Source organism: Squalius cephalus (assembly GCF_949319135.1).
Source record: "Squalius cephalus genome assembly, chromosome: 2".
NCBI lineage: Eukaryota > Metazoa > Chordata > Actinopteri > Cypriniformes > Leuciscidae > Squalius > Squalius cephalus.
In genome coordinates, this window is record NC_137123.1 from 4,430,649 (window position 1) to 4,451,770 (window position 21,122).

Sequence of the window (21,122 nt, forward strand, 5' to 3'; positions counted from 1 at the left end):
ATACTCACAACACAACCAAATACAGAAACGCGCTGCAAATAACAGACCACAATGGAAATGTTTCCAGGGGAACCAAATAAGTGACGAACACGACTGATGTTCCTTCATCCATGTGGAGATTTCTGCCAGAAAGCTTCCGTGGAGCTACTGTGGGATCATCTGGTTGAAATGAGAGGAAGATCTGTGTCATCAGCATAGCAGTGGTAAGAGAAACCATGTGCCTGAATGATGTGTCCCAGTGATGTGGTGCAGATGGAGAAGAGGAGGGGTCCAAGCACTGAACCCTGAGGAACCCTGAGGAACCCCTGTGGTCAGCTGATGTGCTCTGGATACCTCGCCTCTCCATGCGACCCTGAAGGACCTACCTGTGAGATAGGACTCAAACCAGTGGAGGAAAGTTCCTGTGATGCCCAGTGACGAGAGGGTGGACAGAAGGATCTGATGATTCACAGTGTCGAATAGGGCTGAACGATTAATCGCACTTTCCATGTAATCACACTTAAATCGAGATGGCTTATCGCGATTTTAAAATCGCAAAGGCTGCGATTATTTTTTATGCGCAGTTTGTCAGTTATGTACGGCTCTGTAATCGCTGCTCCATCGAAAAGCACCGTGAGTTTGAGTCACTTATAACGTGCATTTGAAAAAGCAACACGTGTCAAACAACTTTCCAAACACGAGAATCATTTATGAACCTCTTGTCCAACAAAAGACAACATTTAATAACATGTATTTACTCCAAACTCACTTCATAACGACAGTTGAGCTCCTCCTTCTGTGAGATGATGTGCTTCTGACACAGAATAAGGCAGTCATGTATTTATAAGTCATGTTTAATCAAAGCGTTTCAATCTTCTGTTTATTCAGATACAGCGATAGGGATTTCCTGGAATGATGCGCCATCAAAGGTGTAATTTGCGGGTGGGACGTGTCCCCACCACTTTTGAAACATCTCGCAGCACGAATGTACCAATACAAATAAACAAAACATCTCCAGTTAACTAGCAGAGCATTCATTTCGTTCGTTTGTTAACCCTCTGGGGTCTGAGCTGTTTTCTGGGCCCTGGAGGTGTTCTGACATGCTCTGACATTTGTGGTTATTTCTGTTACTTGTGACATTTTCATGGCTAAAGTCTAATTACACTGTATTCAGCACAAACTCTGCTACAATAATATATCAGCAGCATGTATGTAAAAGTTTGAAGTTTTGAGATAATGACATTTATGCGTGGTTTGTGAAAATACAAAAAAAAAATTCTCACTGAAATAAGGCCATGAAACCCATACTGATTATTTCTTCACAAGACTTTTGAAAATTGTATGACGTAGCCTAGAATATTTGCTCTAAAACTCTTAAAAACGACGAAAAGCAGAGACTTGTGAATTTTTTTTGTGCTTTGTTGTTGAGGTAATGAGCGCGTTCGCATTCCATGTGGAGATTTGCATGTCAATCTCTTTTACCCCCCCGTTCCCCCCCCCCCCCCCCCGTTTCCCCCCGTTTCCCCCCCTCTAGGACACTCTAGGAAAACACATGAAATTGAAAATTAGTAACATTGTGTGAAAAGAACACCATGGCGTTCATCATTGAGCCACTTTTAACACTTAAAACATGTTTATCAGCGTTATGAAATCCAGGAACTCATAGATACTATCTTGAGGCAATCACTGTTCTATTCTGTCGAACAACTTCATTTGCATAGTTTGGTTCAATCTATCTCCAACTCTCTGAAACAACATGAAAGCGCAATGTGACACTGCCTCCTACTGGCTGAATCTAAAGTTTCAGGATGAGCTCAATGAGTCCTTTATCCAGATTTACTGATGAAAAGACACTATGATGATTCAGGAGCAGTTTGTTCTTTAGCGTGTTTCTTCTGGTGGGTCTGAAAACTACCTAAATAAGCGAATCTCTCGTCGCAGATGGAGCAGCGGTAAGGCTTCTCTCCTGTATGAACTCGCTCATGAGTCTTCAGGACGTCCGATCGAGCAAACGTCTTGTCACACTGAGAACACTTGAACGGTCTTTCTCCTGTATGAATCCGCTGGTGATTTTTTAAGGTACCATGTTTAGCGAAACTCTTCCCACAAACGGCACAGTTATACGGTCTTTCTCCAGTGTGAACTCTCAGATGAAATGCAAAATGAGTCGGACTAAGGAAGCTCTTCCCGCAGTAGGAGCATAGGTACGGTTTCTCTCCGGTGTGAGTCCTCTCATGGCAAATCAAATTAGGTTTTTGACGGAATCTTCTATCACAGTGTGAACACTGATATGGTTTCTCCTGAGAGTGTATTTTCTGGTGTGACTTTAGACAGCTTGAGTTTGTGAAGGTTTTCCCACATTCGCTGCACTGGAACGGCCTCTCGTTGGTGTGAATGCGCACATGCTTCTTCAAATGGGATCCATACATAAATCTTCTATCACAGTGAGGACACTTGTACGGCCTTTCACCCGTGTGGATTCGCTTATGAGCATCAAGATTCCCTTTGGTGAGGAAATACTTGTCACACTCGCTGCAGTGGAAAGTCTTTTCGCCAGTGTGTGTCTTCATATGAGCTCTCATATTAGATGGAAGGGTGAAAAAATCCTTCCCGCACTGTTCGCAGTGAAACTCCTTCTTCAAGCCGTGCTCTTTTGAATGAAGCCTCTTCTCTTTTAAGGTGGGAAAGCTGATGTCGCATCTCCTGGATGTCAAGTCTTTCTCTTCTGTGTGTTTTCTCTCATGTCTCGCTAAATATCCCTGTGAGCTCAATGTTTTCCCACAGGTGACGCAGGAGAATCTCTTGACCTTCAGCTGATCTTTTGATGTCGAGGTTGTTTCTTCATCAGTAGATGAACCCCCATTCACATCTGAAAAGAAAAAGGTATTAAAATGTCTAACTTTAAATGAACACAACTATATTTAATGAATCATGCACTTACCATCATGAAATTCTATAATATCCGTCTATATTTTTCTGTAACTTCTAGAGCTTAAAAATTAAAGATAAATGTGAAATTGTGATGCAGCTCATGATACAGTGTTTTCAGCACATCGGTTCACAGTAACTAATGTCTGCACCTGCTGATTTAGGAACACAACTAAATGTTTACACACATTCTGACTATGATTTACTAACAAAAGTTAATAAATGGAAGATACATACCTGAAGGAATAAAATCATCATTGTCATAATTTTGATTATCCTCATTCTCATTTTCTTCATCCTCAACATCATTTCCTTCATCCTCATTCTGATCATCCTCCTCCTCCTCCTCCTCATGGATCTGTTGTTGTTCCTCTGCTGTGGTTTCTTCTCCTCGTCTCTCTATCAGGTTCCTGCAGTCCTCCAGTCTGATGGAGCACATCTTCATCTGCTGTTCTCCAGCGTTACAGTCAGAGGTTTGATCAGCGGATCCATGATCCTGAGCATCAGTATAACACAGTAAAGTGAGGCTGAGCTCTGAGTCCTGTGTGTCTCTGGATCTCCAGACTGAATCCTGAGCTTCTGTCCCATCACTCACACACACTGAAACCTTCTCCAGATCCTGACAAACACATCATAGATCAACACAAATAAACAACAACCTGTTGATAGTAGCCTCATTACTCAGCAGTTATCTCTAGTGGGTATATTGGTGATTTGTTTGCATATTTTGCTTCTGGCTTAACTTGAGATGTGCATAAGAAGTGAGAAGCTAACAAAACTTTGGTTTTACTGAGCTGAAGGTAGGGCTGGGCAATATATATCGCATCACATTGTTATGCGCATCTCGTCAGTAAAGCCGGTTCCTTGATTAGTAGTAAATCGCCATCACCTGCTTTCATATGGAGCAGCATTTACTACAAAGAGCCGTAGTTAACTGACAAGCTGAGCCATATCGCATTAATATCGCGGACGTATCGCCAGCGATAATTAATGCGATATGGCTCAGCTTGTCAGTTAACTACGGCTCTTTGTACACAGCAAAAACTCCTGTGTTAAATTAACACTCCTGGGAGTGTATATGAGTCCATTCAAGAGTGTTGAAGTTATTGAGATAATTAAGTGATTAATTGAGTGATGATTGAGCATTATTAAAGACACCTGATGTTAACAAGCAGAATCACTGAAGGAGAAAATCTCAAATTGTAAGCCACCGTTATGGCGATCAATGTTTCCTCTTGACCCTTATATTATTAACTTTAGATTTTATTTGGCTGCTGTATCTAAGTTCTTGAAACAAAGTTACTTACAGGACCACCAAACCAGACGGAGCACACAACAGAGATTCGTCATGGACACCCTCAGCATACAGCCGGTGAGTCCCATGAAACTAGTGCTCCTCGACAGGTAGAGAAACAAGCCTATCGACTTACAAATCGATGGCACAAACAGGGAGCGAAACCCAAAAGCACTCGAGACATCAGATTGTCACGAGCCTCACATATTGCCGCAGTAGCATCCTCTACCCCAGATACAGCTCTGACAAGGATTGCAAACACTGGTCTGCTACCACCGCCTATACATCTTGAGAACAGATTTGAAGTACTAATGAATGTAAATGAGGAATCCCCAAATGTGATGAATGTGATCGAACACAGACTGAATGGGCCAGTAGCTAACACTGATGCTAACTGGTGCTCAAGGTCGAGCAGACAGCGGCACTCTGATAGTGGGGGACTCCATAATCAGAAACATTAGCAGCAGGGATACAACTACGTGCTGCCTTCCACAAGCAACAACTTCTGATGTAAACAGGGAACTTCAGAACATTCTGATGAAACATAAGACTGCAAATCAACTCATCATTCATGTGGGGAAGAATGATATTCATAAAGAGCAGTCAGAACTCCTTAAGGAGGATTTCAGTGAACTTTTTGAAACACTTAAAAGACTGAAAGTTCAAACATTCATCAGTGGACCTCTCCCAGCAAGAGGAACAAACAGGTTTTCACGGTTGCTTGGGCTTAATACGTGGCTGAAAAAACCTGCAATATAAAAGGAGTAAACTTCATTGACAATTTCAATCTTTTCTGGAGTCAGAGACAACTGTTTCATCGAGATGGCCGTCACCCAAACAAACTTGGTTCAAGAGTGCTAAAGGACAATATCTACTTCTCCCTCAATCATCCTTCGGCAGTGTGTGCCAATCCACTCAATCTGAATGGCACACACACACCTGGACACAGTATGAATGACAACGGGACTTCACTTCATCAGCAAAATGGACATGCGGTTGACATATCACACAAGGACAATGCTAACACCACTCCGCCACAACAACCTCTGCTCACGGACACAATCTCAGCTGAGCCCTGCCCACAGAGCTCACCACAGACAGACATATTAGAACTGCTCCAAGATTCAGCACCCAAGGACGACTTCCTGGAAAACAGCCAGGGAAGCCAGGACAGCATATCACAACCTCCGATAACACCAGAGCAACAGCCCCTTTCACCAGACACTTTTTCCCTCTCTCCAGCATCGCCACTTCTGTGCTTCTCACAGAAAATGGAAGAACTGGTGTATGCTGGAACCAAACTATCCCACTCTTTTGCTGCAAGCCCCCAGATACCAACCAAAAAACGACAGGCACCGCTACCACCAAAGCCTGCGGGCCCAGCTCGCCCTCCCCCTCCTCCTGTGAGAGCTCTTCGGCATCTGCCACAACGCCAGGGCCCACACCCTCCTCCATCTGCTCGAGGTGAACCAAAAACAACTGATACCAGCTCTCAGTGATGTGTGTTGGGTCCCTGTTATGATAACAGTAACTTTCTCAAATGTTTACAGAACAAGCGGGAACCCAGTGTGCCTGTATCTTTCTCAATTGCTGTTCTATTACATGATAGAAAGTCTAAGGCCTTCAATAGCCGTACAGCAAACCCAACTAATCTGCTGCCTATTACACGTCAAACTAAGAATGATGGGTGGACAAAAAGTAAGATTGTCAAGTTAGCACTTTTAAACATTCGTTCACTTAAAAATAAATCTTCTAGTCAACGACTTAATAACCACAATCAACCTGGACTTTATGTTTCTAAATGAAACCTGGCTAGAAGACAGCTGCAGTGCAACAATCCTCAATGAAACAGCCCCTCCTAACTTTACTTTTATGAGTGTCTGCAGAGCTGTTAAAAGAGGTGGGGGTCTAGCTGCTCTTTTTAAAGATATCTATCAATGTAAGCAAATATCATTTGGGAATTACCTGTCTTTCGAATATCTGGGTACTGTGTTAAAAGGTGCTCCACGCATTTTACTTATCATTATTTACAGGCCTCCAAAATACTCTCCAGCCTTTGCTGAGGACTTTACAGAACTGTTATCAACCATTACCTCAGAGTTTGACTGTTTTGCCATTGCTGGAGATTTTAACATCCACATAGATAAAACAATATGGCAAAAGAAATCAAAACTGTTTTATAAACTTTTGATCTGACTCAGCATGTACTAGGGGTGGGAATCTCTAGGCACCTCACGATTCGATTCGATTACGATTCAGAGGGTAACGATTATCGATTATTAACGATTTTTTTTTTTTTTTTACTTGGTACTTTTAAAGCAAAGTATTTATGATGACCCATAACAAACTTACTTCCATCTTCCAATATTAATTTTATTAATAAAACAAATGGAAGTGATTTGAACATTGCAAAGAACCAACAGGAAAATAAATGTGTGCTGCAGCATACTTGTAGTAAATTAATACAAACTTCAGCATATTCTGAATCTCTAATAATAGGCCTTTATCTCATTTCCTGGTTTCGGAACGTTCGAAATCGCCAAGCAGTGTACTCGCACTTCCGTTGGTTACTTAGTTACACATTTAGATGAAAAGTAGGTCAGTAAACTTAAATAAAATCGCGATATAGACCAGTGTCTGTCAATATTAAACCGCATAAAGACTATTTAAATAGGAATCGTGCATGTTCTGCGTGTCTCTGTGAATGAATGGCACCGACGCGTTTCATTTACCACACACACACACAGCTCGCGATTTTTTTCAGCCTTACGTATTAACATTAATGCACTTCATCAACACAGCCGCTCTGAGAGTCACTTGAGCAGCATTTTAGCCTTATTTGAGAGAAACTATCATCATAAAACACAGAGAGACTCAAAGGTCTACACGGCAACCCGTCAAAATAAAAGTTTGGTTTAACCTTTGAAGAAATGTTTACTTAAATCATTACATTTTAAACAATTGGTTATAACAATTTAATTAACCTGTTAAGCTATACCAGTGCGTGGGCGCACTGAAGCGTTTTTTTATTTATATAGTTCAAAGTTACTATCAGATTTAATGTTATACCTTGACAAACTATACATCATTAAAAAGATATAATACTCAAGTTTCAGTATTTGACCACTATTGTATTCTGAGAAACTTATAGTGACAGTTATGTCTTAATTTGTGTCAGGAGTTATGAAATGAAAAAATGAGTCGATACCTTTAATATGAATTATGCGCGTCAGCCGCTTTCATTCATAAAAAACTCCCGTGCTGTCGTCATGACAGCGATACACAAAACAACGTCCCTCAGGGCTTTAGCTCAAAAATGTGCAAACTTGGAGAAATATTGATATATTCTCATAGATTCACGTCATATTTCTAAAGACAGGAATAATATTTATTGAATTTATACCCAAATGTGTCGATGTAATCATTGTGAGCGCTTCTTACTGAGATGTGCAGTGTTTTCAATTCATACCAATAGCCTGAGGGCACTATATGCACAAAAAATAATCCATATATGGAACATGAAGAAGAGCCATAATCATGTGACATTCCAGGACGTCACTGCTACACACAAAGCTACAGAGATCCCGCTGTAATATGCAGATAAAAGATGTTTTGAAGACAATAAACATGTTTGCTATGATATTTCTATGATATGTTCTTCAAGCCATGCCAGGTATTTTCATAATAATAGATTATATTTATAATGTAATGCTAATCGATATAGACTTTATCATCGTGAATAAAACTATAAATAATGTTTTCTGTCTGATTTTTTTTTTTTATCTGAAGCCAAATTAGATCACAGAAGATTATTTAAAACACTCGATTGCGTTATGAAGTAAGTTTGGAGCACAAACATGGTTTTAATCTCATAAATGGTCGTGTATTGATGGTGTGCTAAGCTAACATGCTAGCTAGCCCAGGTGCACCTGCCACCAGGGGTTATTCTTTTATGAATTTTGTTCTAAATAAGAATGCTTACTGATATGTTTTAGTGCATTTGACCACTATTTAGTGCACTTCAAATGTGAAGTGAGAACTTTGATAAAAGAAATTAGGGATTGAAATAGCCTTATGAATAGCCTGTGAATAGCCAGTCGTTAGTAACTATAATGCAGACAAAAGAAATGCATATTTCGAGCCATAACCAGTCTGGAGAGGTGTGAATGTGTGCAGGGGGAGACTGAGACTGAATGGGGCTCGTTTGCACCACAAAACAATAGAGACAAAAGACTGAATGGATGCTTAGACGATGACTAAACATCAGTAGCATTTTTAGAGTAGCCTAATCAAAATAAAGTCATGACATGATCTTGAAAAACATTTAACTAAATACAGAGTTTTAGACTTATTATCTTCATATTTTAAATATAACATGGTCAGACATGTGGCTTTAGCTGTAGTGCATTTCTAGATTGCTCCAGTGCCAACTTCAATTTTATTTTCATTAATATGTTTCATAAAAAAAAAAATTCTAATAACTTTACAAAACTTTGAAGCTATTTAAAAAAAAAATCATTATGACAATAATTAATTCTACATTTACAATAAACTACCAGGTGTCAGCTTTCAAATGAGATCATACTTGTGCTTTTAGTGCAAAGGGTTCATGAACTGTATCTGTTTCAGTTTGGGTATGTCATTTCTGGGGATTTTTCAAAAGTGGGGTTGCAGCTTAACAGGTTAAACCATTCAACAACAAAAAAATGAAACTTTTGGGAGACGCGAGAGCGAAGTAGTCCAGTGATAATTAACATGCAGCCATGGTGATTGCAATAACCGGAAGACACTGTACACTGCTTCGCGGCTACTTCCGGCGTTCTATTGTGTTGTGATAAAGGCCTATAGACTTCTAACCAACATCCTCTTGTTATTTCCAATGAGCAATATAATCCTTCAGACAAAAAAACATTTTGCTGTAGCAAAATCACAAACAGTTTTTGTTCAAAAATATAGAATTATGTACCAGCAGCTTTCATATAATGCTTGTGGACTTACGCATATTCTGAATAATTAGTAACATACAAAGCCTCTCTTATTCACAACTAAATAATAAAGAGTTATGACTTGAAATGTTTGCTGTATACCACAATCAAAAACAGCTTATACAAAAAAAGTGAATGAACATCTGCAGAGAGCACAGTCAAAATGTAACTTTTTGTGACTGGCATTGCACATATTGCAGGGCAGTACAACGTACGTATAACAGATCGGTTTACAGTATATTGATGTGAAAACTAAATAGGCTACTGAAAGCAGCTTTCATACAAAAAATACTAAATAGGTAACAATGAAATTGCCAATTTTCCATACGCTAGCTTTTAACGAAGAGGGTGCCGTTCGAATTTGGCGCTCAGCCATCATCACGCGTCTCTGTCTGTCGCCACAGACTGTCCGCGCACTGCACGTCCGCTTAGAGTTCCGCCTTTTGCGTTCCGTCAATATTACGTTATTAGGGGAAAAAAAAAAAATTTTTTAGAGAATCGATTTTTTGACATTTGTGAATCGATTCAGAATCGTCCACTTCCGCATCGCGATGCATCTAAGAATCTATTTTTTGTCCCACCCCTAGCATGTACATGGACCCACACACAATCGTGGACACACTCTAGATTTACTTATCAGTAAGGGTCTAAACCAGGGGTGGGGAACGTTGATCCTGGAGGGCCATTGTCCTGCAGAGTTTAGCTCCAACCCTAATCAAACACACCTGAAGCTAATCAATGTCTTCAGGATTACTGAAGTTGCAGGCAGCCAAATGTTTTTTTCAGGGTTGGAGCTAAACTCTGCAGGACAATGGCCCTCCAGGATCAACGTTCCCCACCCCTGGTCTAAACCAAGGGGCAACATTCTCATCTGAAAAATGAAGCCTACCCGGAAGTGCGAAAAACTGCAATACATCGAAAATCCGCTAGGGGAAGGTCCCAAAAGGGAGCAAATCTCCATAGCCCCCATGTTAAAATGTCCGTTTTCACAGCATAAATTCATGTTTTTACAGGTTGGTCCCATGGACTTTTATTGTATTTTTCGATAGGTTCCGAGTGCCTGACAACGGCGAGGGTAGTGAATTTTTTTCTAACTCGTTAGTTTAGATCGTATTTAGATATAAAATGTATGACAAATAAGGGCGTGGTTAACTTTGATTGACAGCTTGATTGACAGCTTAGGCTGCGCCAACTGGAGAATGACAACATAAGAAGCGCCATTTATTTATTTAAAGCTCAAATCTGTGGTTTATTTAAAGATTTATGAACATTTTATCCAGTTGTGAGATCCAGCGATGATGACCGGGCGCTCGGCGCATGTACCCCGCCTGCAACAGCTTTTCCTCGGCTAGTCGTTCGCCGCTGACCCTGGCGTCTCTGTAGTGGTTAAACATGAGGTATAATTCGTCTTGTGTAACGTTATATCTAACGGGCGATCTTTGGTTTTGTGAATCTATAACTTGTTCCCTGGCCAATCGTTTTGGCTGAGGGGAAGTTTCATAACTTTATAAGCTATTTAACTTTACCGTTGTATGGTTAGACTAGACAGAGCGCTGACTTTGTATGTTTGACTGAATTGTTTGCTTTATTTGTATAGCTTCTTATACCTTTTACTTATACTTTTATAATGGCTAATATTGATAAAACTGAAATTTAACAAAAAGAGACTGGGTTGAGTTTTGTCATTTTAAATTTTAATACAACGAAGATGATCTATAATGTTGTTTACTGCAAAATCTGTTGTTTAGTACAAATGCACATATTGCCTGGACCATATTAAAATGTTTAATATTTTTATATTATATTTAAAACGAAAAGAGGCAGGTTTGTGTTTTATATTTTGTTTTTTTATAAATAGGCAAACGTTATGTGCAGTGAATATAATCAATACGCGTTGCCTGAACCACATTTGTGTGGCTATAATGTTTAAGATTTCTTTAAATGAAAACGAAAAGAGTTAGTATGGTGTTTTATAACATATTTCGTTGCCTAAAATATACACAAAGATTACCGGAGTAGCACAGTGAGCTGAGTGACGCGCGCTGCGTCAGAAGGTGGGCGGGGTTAGGATTTCCCAAGATTTCCCAAGATGGCGCCGCCCATACCCCCCATAAACGGCTTCAAAACCGTTCTTCAGAAAGTCAATGGGTGACGTCACAGACGCTTTGTCCATATTTTTTACAGTCTATGGTCTAAACATTTCATCGATTGTTATTAAGGATGTAGCACTGTCTGATCATTTCTGTATTTTCTTTGATATATTGATCTCTCCTGCCACTGAAGCTAGATCTGTGTCTGTCAAGAAGAGATGCTTAAATGAGAACACTAGTGCACTATTTGAAGGCTATATCCTTAACACCAAGCATATCTGCAGACTCTGTTGATTTTCTCCTTGATTCTTTTAACTCAAAAGTTAAAAGTGTAATTGATGATATTGCTCCTGTTAAAGTCAGGAAGAAGAGTGGCAGACAAAAAGCACCTTGGAGAAACTCAACAGCAGTGCAAAATATGAAAAGACAATGCAGAAAAGCAGAGCGCATGTGGCGGAAGACAAAACTTGTAGTCCATTATAACATCTACAAAGACAGCATCCATGCTTTCAATATGGAACTAGGCAAAGCTAGACAGACTTTCTTCTTAAATATTATAAACAGCAATTTAAACAACACACGCACTCTTTTTGATACTGTAGGGCGACTGACAAACCCCCCAAGCCAGATTCCCAGTGAAATGCTCACAAGTGCAGTGAGTTTGCTTCTTTCTTCTCTGAGAAAATCAATAATATCAGAAAGGTGATCAGCACATCCTTGAGTTGCACTGGGGTCAGTCAGATCAGACCACCGGAGAAAGTAGTTACTTTGTCTGATTTCAAAGAAATTGATGGCAAAATTTTGGAAGAAACTGTACAGCACCTTAAAACATCAATCTGCGCTCTTGACACACTTCTCACATCATTTTTCAAAAGTGGGATAGTCCTAAAATGGTTCAGGTCATACTTAGATGGGAGAGGTTATTATGTGAGTATAGGATAGGGCTGCACGATTAATCGAAAAAAAATCACGATCTCGATTCAAACATAAATGCGATCTCATTTCTTAATGATGGCGATTCACTTCCGTGTATTTCCCTGCATTCAGATCTCTGCAGAAAAAGCAGCCAATTACAATTCCCTTGTTGTAGCCTACAGCCTACCGAAGTTAATGAAAAGTGTATGATAATAATAATATTCAAGTTGTACCGGCAAAAGTGCGTGTTCACTGCTGTTCGGGAGTGTCACGAGTCACCACAGCAATCAACTAACCGCTTACATTTCTGTGGCAATCTAATAGTTGCTCCTGCACTGCATTCAAGCAGCTGCAGCTTGTTTAAGGTAATGGCGAAAACCCTTTTAGAACAGCAGCGAAAATGTAAAAGTAGGCTATATAAACTTTAATATATCCTTTCATTGAAACGGGTGCTTTGCTGTCCTTTTACTTACACTTTTGCGCAGAGACAATTTTATGTCCTATAAATGTGTCGTATTTTGGATAATCCGCGCAGATTTCAGTTGATGATTCTGTTTAAAGTTATTAATAACAAATCATGAATGAAAGACAAAGAAAAGAGCAGAATGTGCTTTATATCGAAAAGAAATATTAAAAGCGCGATAAGTCGCGAAAGAGAACTGAATTATACTGACAGGATGCTGTGCGCGCGCTCCGAGCGCAACACGGACAAGCAGTCTTTGTTTCCGGTTGCGCGTCTAAACGGCCAAATAAACAGAAATATTTCAAAACGCCAAGTCGAGTATTCCCGTAAACACAGTAGATGTAAGTACTATGTACATTCTGTGCCAATTGGAGCAAAAAGCACAGGTTCTATTTAGTTATTTTTATTTAGGCTATTATTGTATATGTTAATGTTCTCTTATGTTCAACAACATAAAGCTTTAAAATTATTCACTTTAAGGGGGCTAAAATAAAGAAAAGAGACAATTTTTGTTACTCCTGCACTTTATTATACTGAATGTCCTTTGTTTTTTTTGTTTTTTTGTTTTTTTGTACTTGAGTGCATTAAATTTTGGTTGAAAAAATGAGAATCGTGTAAGAGAATCGTGATCTCAATTCCCATGGAGAAAAATCGTGATTCACATTTTAGCAAGAATCGTGCAGCCCTAGTATAGGAGACCATAAGTCTGAGTGGACATCCATGACATGAGGAGTCCCTCAAGGCTCAATTCTTGCGCCACTCCTGTTCAAACTGTATATGCTCCCAATGAGCCAAATAATGAGAAAGAACCAAATTGCTTACCACAGCTATGCAGACGACACACAGCTCTACTTAGCCCTATCGCCTAACGATTACAGCCCCATTGACTCCCTGTGCCAATGCATTGACGAAGTCAACAGTTGGATGTGTCAAAACTTTCTTCAGTTAAACAAAGACAAAACTGAAATCATTGCATTTGGAAACAAAGATGAAGTTCTCAAGGTGCACGCATACCTTCACTCTAGGGGTCAAACAACTAAACATCAGGTCAGGAATCTTGGTGTGACACTAAAGTCAGACCTTAGTTTCAGTAGTCATGTCAAAGCAATAACTAAATCAGCATACTATCATCTGAAAAATATTGCAAGAATTAGATGCTTTGTTTCCAGACAAGACTTAGATAAACTTGTGCATGCTTTCATCACCAGCAGGGTGGATTATTGTAATGGACTCCTCACTGGCCTTCCCAAAAAGACCATAAGACAGTGTCAGCTCGTACAGAACGCTGCCGCCAGGATTCTGAGCAGAACCAGAAAATATGAACATATCACACCAGTCCTCAGGTCTTTACACTGGCTCCCAGTTACATTTAGGATTGATTTTAAAGTATTATTACTGGTATATAAATCATTCAATGGCCTAGGTCTAGGACCTCAATACATTGCAGATATGCTCACTGAATATAAACCCAACAGATCACTCAGATCACTAGGATCATATCAGCTAGAAATACCAAGGGTTCACTCTAAGCATGGCGAGTCCGCTTTTAGCTATTATGCTGGATCCAGCTTCCAGAGGAGATCAGACGTGCTCCTACAGTAGTCACATTCAAATCCAGACTCAAAACACTTCTGTTTAACTATGCATTTACTGAATGAGCACTGTGCCACTGTTCGTCCGACTGTTTGTACTGTACTGTATTTTATTTATTTATTTTTTAAACTGTTTTAATTTTTTATTATTTTAATTTCTTCTATGTAAAGAACTTTGAATTGCCATTGTGTATGAAATGTGCTATATAAATAAACTTGCCTTGCCTTGCCTATAGCTGCCAGATGAACAAAGAAAAAAAGTGATCTGATGGTGTTGGTTATATTATGACAATCATCATTTGAACTTGATGTTTTTGATTTGTGTTGTTGTTTACAGCATAACTGTGAATCTGCATAAATGCCCAGAATTTTTGATATAATCCAAAGGATGTTTTAAAAGTTGTTCTGATAAAGATAAAAATCATTCTTTTAGGCACACACAGATGTCAAGATTCAGTCTATGCATCTCAACAATGGTGACGAGCAGAATATTAAATTAGGAAAAGTAAATTACATAGACAATTCAGATCATAATTTATTCATACCGCAATGCATGATGGGAGCCATTAATGAGTTGTGATTGGTGGCAGCCACTGCAACATGCTTTATTATTGTCACCATTGTTGAGATTCACAGGCTGATTATTGATGTCTGTGTTTCTAAATAAATTCATTTGAAAGTGTTTAGATCAGAACAATGTTTATTAAATATTTTGGATAAAAGGAAAAATACTGAAAATCATATCCTGTAGAATCACAAAGCTGCTAACAAGTTAAACCACACTGTTAGACCTTACCAGGGTTTTTTTACAGTAAAATACTGGCAACACTGTTGCCAGTAAAATACTGTTAATTGTACAGTTCTTTACTGTAGTCTAGTTTGTTTCTGTAAAAATGCACTAAATTCTAATTCAAGTTAACTAATTACACTTGCAGAAACCGACTGCCTTAAATTGACCAACTGTCATTTAAATGTATTAACTAAAATTTATAATGCATTAATAATGTGAGCAAAGTATTACTGTGAACTTCTTTCATTTGAGACCACAGAAAAACTTTTGTAAATAAAGAGATTTCCACTGGACCAGCAACTACACAGTCACCGCCTGTTAAATAAAGCAACATGCAGCAAATCATCAATGTTTGTAGATCTTCTCCTGGACTGAAGCACAGGCTCTACTCTTCTGCACAATGGTGACCCAAAAAACAACATTTTACAGTAAACTACTGGCAACAGTGTTGCCAGTATATACCTGTTTTATAACTTACAGTTTATTACTGTTAAAATACATTTTGTGGGTGTGACTTTTTATCTTACACTGTTAACCCTTTCAACCCCACAGGAAAATCCACACTACAAAGAGTAAAAGTAACATTGAGTGTGATTGAGTTTGTTGCAGTAACTTTGTCATTGAGTTGCAGTGTGATAATAAAGGGAATATGTAAGTGATTGTTGAGCATTAGTGATGAACACCTGCTGTTAGAACAGAAAATAGAGAAACGCAAGACCTACAACTGACTTCCAGCCATTACACATTATTACACTTATTATTAACCAGTATGACTTTATTTCTGTCATACATCTACAGAAGTTGTTATTGAGATGTTTAATTGAAAATGTTTGTTTGAAGTTACCATTATAGAGATCAGTGCTTGCTTTAGTTGGGATGCAGATGCTAAAACATTAGTTTTTCTTTTGCTACTGTGTTTTTGCAAGTCACACTTGTGCGCACACAGTTTATGAATGATTGCGGTTGAAATGCTTATGGTGACAAAATCATCATATTGCTGGTTCATTCACTAAGGAATTAATTCTTATTCATTCATAGTTTTATCCTCGATCAAAAGTGTTACATTAGCACTACTGTGAAACTACAGCAATAAATTACTATGACTCATTTTTTTTTAACACATCATGCATAAACCAAAAAAAAAAGCTACACTATGTTTTAGAAACACAGAGATATCACAATTTAGCACATTAATCTCAGCAATGGTGGCAATATTTTTTATTTATTTTTTATTCATGCAGCAGTGCATGCTGGGAGTTTTATATTATCCTGGAACCCAGCATGCATTGCGACATGAAACTTTTCACCATTGTTGAGATTCATGTGCTGATTGTTGATGTCTGTGTGTGTCTGAGTCAAGCAGGAGTAAAATAAAATTGAATTCACTATATGATTGTTATTTTTCAGAAGACATGATTACAGAAATTTTTATTTCATTTTGTAGATACACAGATTTATGCAAAATATGACAAACCCATAATTTCAATGAATATATACAGGAAAAATCTGAATTTCAGATAAACCAAGATGACTGTGACATGATCACAAAAGCCAAAAACACATGATCATCTTCCTCTTGGCTCTTTCTTGCCATAACAAATGTGTTTTATAAACTCACTGTTACAGCAGCCAGAGAGAGATAAATGGTAAGAAGTCAAGGGACAAGTGACCAACTAAAGCAAATACTGATCTCCATCATGGTGACAACAAACTTTATTATTAACTGAATCTCTGTTAATTCTCAAAAAGAACTTTTGTACATGTATGAAAGAAATAATCGTAAACTGGTTTGTAAACTGGTTTCACACTCAGTGTTGCTGGAAGTCAGTTGTAGTTTCTTGTGTTTCTCTTTATTCTGTTCTTGTTTCTCTGTCCTTCAGTGATTCTGCTTATCAGGTGTTCATCAGTTTCTCAGTTCACTCACTTCTTTTCATTCACTCTGTCAAGTGGACTATATTAGTGAACTAATGTAGGGAATAGTGAATGAGGGTATAGGGTGTGATTGGGAAAACAGCCTCTGATTGTCGATTTTAAGCACTGTTAATTCACAGTATATTCCTGTAGGCTATTTTTGTTTTCTACGGTATATTACTGTTTTAATGGAAAATGGTATGATACTGTCTGAATTACGTCTTTTTTTACAGCAAGGGTTAACAGTGCAAACTATCTCAATAAGTTTTATTTTTCAGATCACAGCATGATTGTCAAAACGTAACCATCACTATCAGATCACACTTTGTTCAGTTGACTGTTATAAATCAATAACAGCAGACAAACAAAATCTAAAGTTAATAATATAAGGGTCAAGAGCCCAACTAAAGCAAACAATGATCACCATAACAGTGGCTTACAATTTGTGATTTTCTTCTTCAGTGATTCTGCTTGTTAACATCAGGTGTCTTCAATAATGCTCAATCATCACTAAATTAATCACTTAATTATCTCATTAACTTAAACACTCTTGAGTGTGGACTCATACACTCCCAGGAGTGTTAATTTAACACTGGAGTTTTTGCTGTGTAGTAAATGCCGCTCCATCTGAAAGCAGGTGATGGCGATTTACTACTAATCAAGGAACCGGCTTTACTGACGAGATGCGCCTAACAATAGCCCCGTTTACATGCACACTTTTTTGCTATTCTGATTGAGATCGTTCTGATTGACGGATTCCGGTTGACTGTTTACATGGGATGTTATCTAAACCGATCTGGTGTTTACATGTGCTGATGCTTTCAGTCGAAGTCATTTTCTGACATGCGCACACAGCTTGTCTGACGGATCTGGAAGCTCATTATTTCCACGTTTTCAATCCTGTCAAGATGGTGCATCACTTAATTGTCGCGTTTAGTTGTAGGCATCAGACGCGTTTCCACTGTCGGGCCAGTGCGAGCCATAAACGGGCCGTTTTATTGTATTGTGTAGGCTATTGTTCTTTGTTAATTATTGTCTTGTTTTGTAGCCTATTTGCATCAGTTTTTCATTCTCATACTCATATCACACTCATGATAGCATATAATTAAATATAGGCCATCATTATTGTAAAAAAAAAAAAGAAGAAAAAAAAGGAAGTTTTATCAGAAAACTGATCGGAAAGAAATCACTGGAAACAGCCTGATCGATCGCAAAACAAGAGCGACTGTTTGCTGGCATTTTTGTTGTTTAATTGAATTTTAAAACCCAAGAATAGATGTTTTACCACAGGTTTACAATAAAAATCGATACATTTATCATAATGAATTAATTTGTGTCAAAATTGCACACTAGTCACAAAAATAAAGTGGTTTACCGTTTATGACGTTTGTGAACGTTTACAAAAGAAAGAGGACACAAAACTTATTCGCGTCTGTTTCTGTTTATTTGGTAGCCTAGTAACAGGACGTATTTACATCACATTTAGAAAGAATGTTCATTTCTACAAATATGCCACCAAAAATATGACCTGAGGAGCTTTAGCACTCTCTCCCAGAAGGATACAGTTATATTTTCAGTCAGAGAAAAAGAGGATAGTCCGAGACATAGGCTACTGAAAGATAAAATAAAAACAGGATTATGATTTGTCTGATTTCTTCAAGCGTACATATTTTCCATGTTTACTATGGTAATGTTTAGCGTGCATAGTTTTTTTGCATCGGGTATAAATATTCCTACCTTATACGGTGATCAGAATCCACATCAGATCACAAACAGAAGGCATTATGTTAGCTGACAGAATTATCTGGCGCAAAACCAGGCATGCGCAGAAAGACGTACGCTCAAAGTAATCGGATCAGCTCGTTTACATGGTGTAATCTTTCGTTTGATCGGTTCATGAAAAGGTTTATTCCACCCCCTTCAATCCGACTGAAATTTCAATCGGTTTGAGCATTTTTATTCCGATTGAGGTGTTGACATGGAGCATTTTCATTCTGATTGGACTTGCACCTGGTTATAATCGGAATACAATGCTACATGTAAACGGGGCTAGTGTCATGCGATATATCGCCCAGCCCTAGCTGAAGGATGAAATGATGAGCTGCTCAAACCTCTCTGTTGGGTTTGTCTCCTCTTTCTCTCAGCTTTGCCTCCAGTGATGCCACCTCTTTCTTCAGCTGACAGATTTCAGTGATGAAATCCTCAATATCCAGCATGGACAGATCAGTTCCTACTGATTTACAGCAGATCACATCCATCTGCGCTCTCATGGTCAACATCTGAAGACAAACACAACATATTTATTACAAGATGCGTTTACCCACATTTATATCAATCTAAGTTGTAATGTGGACTCATGCATTTCCATATCCACATTTTATGCATTTTCTGTAAAGCTGCTTTGAAACGATGTGTATTGTGATTGTGAAAAGCACTATACAATGTGAATTGAATTATAATGAACTTACACTGATTTAAACTCAAAATGACTAATGATAATGAAGGAGAACAGAACTACACAGCATAAGAACATGATGGCAATTTCTGATAATATTAATGCACAGGTAGATATTAATTACAGATATAAAATAAACATAGGTCTATGTTTAGGCATTTTTATGTTTAAATTCACTATTGTAAATATATCATTACAACACATCACCAATATCTAAAACTGAAATTTAGCTGCTGGATTTAAACACAGATTTCAGAAATGTAACATGATAATGTGATACTTGTACTCGTTTCTAAGCGTCATTTAAGTGTCCAGCATTATAAATTGATTGAGAATCAAAATTAGAAAATTAAACAACGTGTTAACTTTCGTTTTATTACAAATATCACAGTTAAAACACACAGCTGCTGTAGTAAGCAACGGTAAATGTGTGTTTACAACTACAATTATACCATTATTTATTATTACCCAGGCTAAACTATGGTTACTGTGGAAAATCATGGCTAATTCGTTTTTTTTTTTTTACGATAAATGCGAATAAGTAGTTAATTTAAAGTTCATTAAAACACTACAGACAGAAAATCAACAATCACACACACACAGTTAAAAACAACACACCTCAGTGTGAGCGAGGCTTCCTCTTCTTCAGTGGTTTTACCGGCGGACTGAAGAGCGTCACAGAGACTCCTGCAGGTTTCAGGAAGAAACGCTAGTCAGTAGATATATCGTGTTTACAGTAAACTTTCTCCGTCTGTTTCTATATAAAAAAAAAAGCTTGAATTCCTGTGGTGCAACTACGAACGTGAATCATGTTTATGTTTTCTCTATGGTTAAAGTTAAATTGTTCAATTGATGACCACAATGTAAGTAATTTATTTTTGTAGTTGATTTGTCATGTTCACGGCACCATAACTTGATTTCCTAACGTATCGTGTATTACTGTATTTCTGTGTCTGAATCAGTTCAGCTCTCTAAAGATGAACTGTGGTAAATAAATAACGGTCCTTTATTGCCCTGATGTGGCTGCCATGTTTCTAGTATTACTGCTAAAAGAAGCTGTGGCTGAGATTTGTGTTTACACGAAAATAATATGCCAAATAAATAAAACTAGGCTATATCAGACACTGATCAGCACATTAAGCTGTCAACAAAATAAAAAATAAAAAGTGTCCATCCAGAGGATTAATTTCTTTGCAGCAAATATCTTACCTGACATGGTGGCACAAATGCTTTGGGAAAACACATGAAATTGATAAACACATTGTCAATTAATAATAAATTAATTACATTGTGTGAAAGGAAAACCATGTCTCTTTCTTGATTAAATAATATTTAAAATCCCAAATGAAAACCATCCAACAATGGAAAATATGGTGCAATTGCCTTACAATCATCCTTGAGCCACTTACATCACTTCCCACTAAGCAAAATGATGTCCAAAAGACGTCTTTTCAATGTCTTTGTTACAAAAATCGGACGTTGAAATGACGTCCACTGAGGAGCCAGAGTGTTTGCTTTAGTTGCACTGTTAACCCTTGCTGTAAAAAAGGCCAAATTCTGACAGTATCATACCATATTCCATTAAAACAGTAATATTCCGTAGAAAATAAAACTAGCCTACAGGAATATACTGTGAATTAACATTGCTCAAAATCGACACTCAGAGGCTGTTTTCCCAATCACACCCTATACCCTCATTCACTATTCCCTACATTAGTTC

The 21,122-nt window shown here is 38.1% G+C and overlaps 2 protein-coding genes across 3 annotated transcripts in view; one reads left to right on the plus strand and one right to left on the minus strand.

Annotated features, from left to right (window-relative positions):
- The window catches only part of LOC307154538 (uncharacterized protein), a 69,107-nt gene that overhangs the window by 25,485 nt on the left and 22,500 nt on the right, over window positions 1-21,122 (plus strand). The window lies entirely within an intron of this gene.
- On the minus strand, window positions 1,521-20,047 carry LOC307154505 (uncharacterized protein). Its single transcript, XM_079864510.1, has 4 exons — window positions 20,021-20,047; window positions 19,059-19,226; window positions 3,145-3,526; window positions 1,521-2,848 (listed from the first exon to the last, which is right to left on the minus strand). The coding sequence occupies exons 2-4, from the start codon at window positions 19,224-19,226 to the stop codon at window positions 1,833-1,835; spliced, it is 1,566 nt and encodes a 521-aa protein (XP_079720636.1). The 5' UTR covers window positions 20,021-20,047; the 3' UTR covers window positions 1,521-1,832.

Excerpts from the sequence above, each read along its gene's own strand:
- LOC307154505 (XM_079864510.1), bottom strand. The coding sequence starts at position 19,226 with ATGTTGACCATGAGAGCGCAGATGGATGTGATCTGCTGTAAATCAGTA. Across the intron at positions 3,527-19,058 it reads GAGACAAACCCAACAGAGAG|GATCTGGAGAAGGTTTCAGT; the intron begins GTTTGAGCAGCT and ends TGTGTTTGTCAG. Across the intron at positions 2,849-3,144 it reads TGATGATTTTATTCCTTCAG|ATGTGAATGGGGGTTCATCT; the intron begins GTATGTATCTTC and ends TTTTCTTTTCAG.